This window comes from Archocentrus centrarchus, chromosome 13 (genome assembly GCF_007364275.1).
Source record: "Archocentrus centrarchus isolate MPI-CPG fArcCen1 chromosome 13, fArcCen1, whole genome shotgun sequence".
Classification (NCBI taxonomy): domain Eukaryota; kingdom Metazoa; phylum Chordata; class Actinopteri; order Cichliformes; family Cichlidae; genus Archocentrus; species Archocentrus centrarchus.
This window is the reverse complement of record NC_044358.1, coordinates 21,520,615-21,525,727: the sequence shown is the minus strand read 5'-3', so window position 1 is coordinate 21,525,727 and position 5,113 is coordinate 21,520,615. Positions and strand designations below refer to the sequence as shown.

At 37.2% G+C, this 5,113-nt stretch overlaps 1 protein-coding gene across 1 annotated transcript; it reads right to left on the bottom strand.

Annotated features, from left to right (window-relative positions):
• Positions 1-1,298: 1,298 nt before the first annotated feature.
• Positions 1,299-4,913, bottom strand: LOC115790830 (extracellular calcium-sensing receptor-like). Its single transcript, XM_030744794.1, has 8 exons — positions 4,807-4,913; positions 4,127-4,421; positions 3,730-4,019; positions 3,310-3,605; positions 2,876-3,081; positions 2,522-2,743; positions 2,288-2,411; positions 1,299-2,203 (listed from the first exon to the last, which is right to left on the bottom strand). Exons 1-8 carry the CDS (start codon positions 4,911-4,913, stop codon positions 1,299-1,301), a joined length of 2,445 nt encoding a protein of 814 aa, XP_030600654.1.
• Positions 4,914-5,113: the final 200 nt, after the last annotated feature.

Sequence of the window (5,113 nt, the reverse complement as noted above, 5' to 3'; positions counted from 1 at the left end):
ATATTTATCTTTACTTTTGTTTTGCTTAAGTTTCAATAAAACTAATTTATTGGCCTACACCTTTGCCTCCCCTCATTCTTTGTTACGGGCCATGAGCCAGCCTGTGACAGTATTTATGTGTATATGTAAGAATTTAAGCCTTATCTAAAAACAACTACATTTCAGAGATGTACTTAATTGCTTTATGGAAATTTAATAGGGAAAACAGCTCATCTTCAAATACAGTGATTTGAAATTTAATGGATCTTGTCCCATTTACTGTGTGACATTTTTTTTTTCTGTGCTTGTATGTCTGGCATACTGTAATTTGCTACAGGGTGGCCAAAAACAATTATTTGGCAACAGCTGGTTACTAAATCCTGAGGTTTTAGTAGGAGTGGAGTAGGAGTGGCCCTCCAATCTCTTTGTACATCCTGTATAATGACAACAAAGGCATTCTATTCTATTCTATTATGGATGATGCTGTTCACCATCCATACCAATGTATTCTGGTGACTTGTTAGGACAGGAACATTGCAGGAATAGAGGTGAAAGCCAGAAATTACAATTTCTTTCTGATTATTCTTTTGGGAATTTGGAGGCCAGGTTCATGCCACAGCAACCTTTTTGTTGTGTTCCTTAAATCTTTCTGAACAGATTTCTGGTGGGGAGGCACTATTTTAATTTCTATTGCTACTACTTAATTAACAAAATTTACTTTTCTGCTACATCTCAAAGTAGCATACACATGAAAATCAGAACCCAGTTTTACCCAGTAAAACGCAACATGAATAAATTACTAGGTGTATATGACTATGATATCACATAGCGCACTCAGCTGACACTAAACTTAAAATTTGCATTTTTTTAAGCTTGGTTTTTTAGAAAAATAGAAATATTAATGGCAGCTGTATTCAATAACTCTAACAATCTAGGTTTACTATGAAATGTGACGTTATATTTATGTGCTTAACTCTAAATGAAATATTAAACAGTTACACACATAAATAACAAATCAACAATTGGCATGTAAATTACAAAGAGCTTAACAGAAAAATGTAAATATTTCATTAAAGTAACATCTGAAAATTAATATCTTATGTTAAGATAAGATAAAACTTTAATGATCCCACGACGGGGAAATTTGAGCATTACAGCAGCTCAGTACAGAGAAAAAATGAAAAGGATGAGTAAGAACAAATAACTAAACTAAAACTAAAATAGAATAAAATAAAATAGCAAAAAAAAAAAAACATCACTGAATGTGTACAATTTTGACTTGCTGTTGGAATATTAACCATTTCCAAAACTCTGATATGCTATGATTGATTTTTGTTCATTAAATATTTCTTGGTGTTCTTCTCGGGCTTAAATAATATGATAAAACATTTTGGAGCAAATATACACATTATTAGTCCAAAGCTGGAAGCCAGAATGGCAAATATCTCCACAACCACAGTGAATTTCCCAGGAGAGCTGACATATGCTGGGATAAAGGTGATCCACACTGCGCAGAATATCAGCATACTGAAAGTGATGAGTTTGGCTTCGTTAAAATTATCAGGTAATTTACGTGCTAAGACAGCTAAGACAAAGCAAAATGAAGCCAGTAAGCCTATATACCCAAGCACAGCCCAGAAGCCAAAAGCTGAACCCAAAGCACATTCCAGTATGATCTTCTCCTTGTATGTGGTTAGATTTTTCATAGGAAAGGGAGGGCTAAGTACCAGCCAAATCGTACATATTAAAACTTGAATGAATGTGAAACACATGACAGTCATTCTCTGCTGTGGAGGACCAAACCATTTCATCACATTACTACCTGGAAGTGTAGCTTTAAAAGCCATTAAAACCACTATAGTTTTCCCAAGTACACAGGAGATACAGAGAACAAAGGTGATACCAAATGAAGTGTGACGCAGCATGCAGGACCACTCAGATGGTGCTCCGATGAAAGTTAATGAACATAAGAAACACAGAGTCAGAGAGATGAGCAGTAGGAAGCTCAGCTCAGAGTTGTTGGCTCTGACAATTGGAGTTGTCCTGTGACAAAAAAATATAGCTGCAGTGATAATGGCCAGACAAGCACCAACAGCTGAGACTGTAGCCAGGATGATTCCTAGGCTGTCTTGAAAAGAAAGAAATTCTACAGGCTTAGGAACGCAAGTGTCTCTCTTTGCATTAGGCCAGAATTCCTTGTAGCAGGGTAAACAATCAGCAGAATCTGAATGAAAAGAAACATAAAAACATTGACAGATGGGTTTATTCAGGGTTACAGATATGAACAATAAACATAATTTTATTTTACCTGTAGTATTACTTATCTCTCCCTCAGGACACAGTATACAGTCATAGCAGCAGATGGGTTTTCCTTTCTGTAGCACTTTACGAGTTCCTGGAGGGCAGCTGTCACTGCACACTGACACTGGCACCTGTTGAAGACATAAAGGTGAAACAGCACATTTAGATATTTGCTATGCAGCAGTAATTAATCTGTTCTCCAAAGTTTAATCAGTCAGATTATTGTCTTTGGACTCATTACTTTTGTGCTATGCTCCATCCAGGTTATGTTTCTATTAATTCTGAACTCCTGGCCCACTGGCAGTGATGCATCATAAAGCCCAACAGTTACTATTTTAGTGATGCCACTTTCACTTTTTTGCCAATTAACCAGCTCATAAACAGCCACAGGATCCCCATTAGCATTAAATGACACATCATAACCATTCTGGGAAAAATTTACTTTCTTTAACTGAGTTAAAACCTGTGAAAATTAATAAATACAGAAAGGGACAAGAAAGAAAGAAAAAAAGGTACAATATTTTAACAACTAATATTACATTTTCATCCAAGTGATATTAGAGATGATGGGAGACATTGATTCATTTAATCTGACCTGTCTGGGTTCTATCTTCATTCGTTTGTCACACATAGCTGTGGCATTTTTCCCTTTACACACTGCATTATGGATGGCGTGAGCTATTGCATACACAGCCTTGTACACCATGTTAGTAATTCTGAGCTCAGATGTGTCAGTGTACTGGCTTTGGAGATTCTGTATGTCTTCAGTTCCATCACACACCTTCTTGTCTGCAGCAGGAACTAAAAATACAAAAAGGCAGACTAGATGTTTTCAACAGTGAAAGTTAAACTAGATTTCAGACATTTTCCTTTTGATGAATCTGACAAATTATGCTAAGGTAAAAGGATAAAAAATATATATAAAATTTGTCACCTGTCATTAAAGTCATTAAATCAAATGAAAATATTTGGCCATTATCTGTAGGTTTTGAGAAGAAGTGTGTCAACTTAAAATCAAGAAAACCTTACTTTTGTTCAGTGTACAGTTGAATGCGTCCTCCCAGAACTCTGTAAACACTGGGGAAGCAGCAACTTCAGAGAAAGAGAGATTCCGCAGGAAGTCTCTGAAACCCGGGATTACAGACTTTGGAATCCCAAATCCAATGGCCCCAGCACAGAAAGTGAACCTTGTTAATTCTGTGTTGGTTAGCCATGCCTCACTGCCTATCCACTGGCGAGGTGGGGATGGCTCACGTGAAAGCTCCTCCAACAGGATCTTCATGTTTCCAAAAGATGCAAATGCCACAACAACCACAGCTTTAGACCTTAAGAGACAATATAATGTATGTGAACATTTTTTAACTGTCTCATGACATCATGAAAGGTTAATTTAAAAAAACAAAAAGAAAGAAAGAAGCTAATTTCACACAGTATGTGTGATATAGAAACCTGCGGATAACATCTGCTACTCTCTGAATCCTGCTCTGTGGGTGGGTCCATAAGAAAGATACAGAGTATTCCACACAGATCCCCTCTCTCTGTGCTGCTTCTAGAAAAGATGCCATGCCGTTATTTCCATAATCTGAATCTGACCGGACAGCACCTATCCAAGTCCAGCCAAAGTGTTTTATCAGCTTGGCTAGTGCTTCAGCTTGGAACTGGTCACTGGGGATTGTTCTGAAAAAATTGGGGTACTGCTGTTTGTCAGACAAACATGCACATGTGGCAAAGTGGCTCACCTAAAGCAAACAAATGAAATGGTGCAACACTGAAACAACTGCATAATCAAAAATCATGCATATGCATATTTTAAATAGAAAATGTGGCAGTAATTCAAAATACTTACTTGAGGAATGTTAAAGGAACTGATAAGCCGTGAGATGCTGATGGATGTCGTAGAGTCAGAGTCACCAACAACAGCTACCACCATACCAGATTGAGAGCAATTGTTATCAGTGTACAACACAGGGTCAAAGCTATTCAAAAACTGAAATGCCACATGCACTGCCACAGGCACTAATGCACATGAGTCATAAATCTGATACCCAAGCCTGATTCCTGGCAGCAGCTCTGTGCTGTTGTTAATCTCTTCTATGGCAAAGACCATTGCACGTGAGAAGTGCAGCCCACGGGTGTGAATGCTGCAAAACAATTGTGCCACTTTTTAGACTACAAAGATTCAAGTCAAAGAATGACTGCAATTGATCTGTGTATCAAATGTGTATTGAATGGTTACCTGACCAGGTAAATCTAGTACCCAATATTGGTACAAGAAATTAGTGCTAAATAATACAAAAAACAAATAAACTATAAAGTTTTTTTAATTTCTTGGTTGATATTTATAAAACTGTTGCGTAATACATTATAATTCATATTGTGAAAACACAGCAAAACTTAAAATTACTTTAAAACTATAAATTTATCAGAATTTTTGCAGAACTTTTTTGTTTGTTTTTGGCAGAACACAAAGCAAGAAATATACATATCAAAATATGCTTTTATCACCCACATCTCCCTTTTACTGACCTCCCTTTGCATTTCACAGACTCCGGCATGCTCGTGTAGTTATTGTAAATTGTGTCCACGAAGGCATGAAGCCCGAAAGAGCCCCCGATGATAAAATCTCCATCCATTGAGAATGCAGGTAAACGAGTGCTACCCTGCAGCTTACATTTTACAAATGAAGTCACAGTACCAGCACCTGTGAAACTAGTCCTTTGATTCAGACAGTCTAGGCACATAGCTAAGACAACAGCTGAATTCAGTTGAAATAAATACACAGCCAGTACCAGTCCAATTATACGACCTGCTGTGGCCATCACTGCCTGATGTC

Bases quoted from the DNA above. Each gene is read 5' to 3' on its own strand.
- LOC115790830 (XM_030744794.1), bottom strand. From the start codon at position 4,913: ATGGATGGAGATTTTATCATCGGGGGCTCTTTCGGGCTTCATGCCTTC. The intron at 3,082-3,309 runs GTAAGGTTTTCT...TTGTATTTTTAG, and splicing joins CAACTGTACACTGAACAAAA to TTCCTGCTGCAGACAAGAAG. The intron at 2,744-2,875 runs GTCAGATTAAAT...TAATTTTCACAG, and splicing joins TGAAGATAGAACCCAGACAG to GTTTTAACTCAGTTAAAGAA.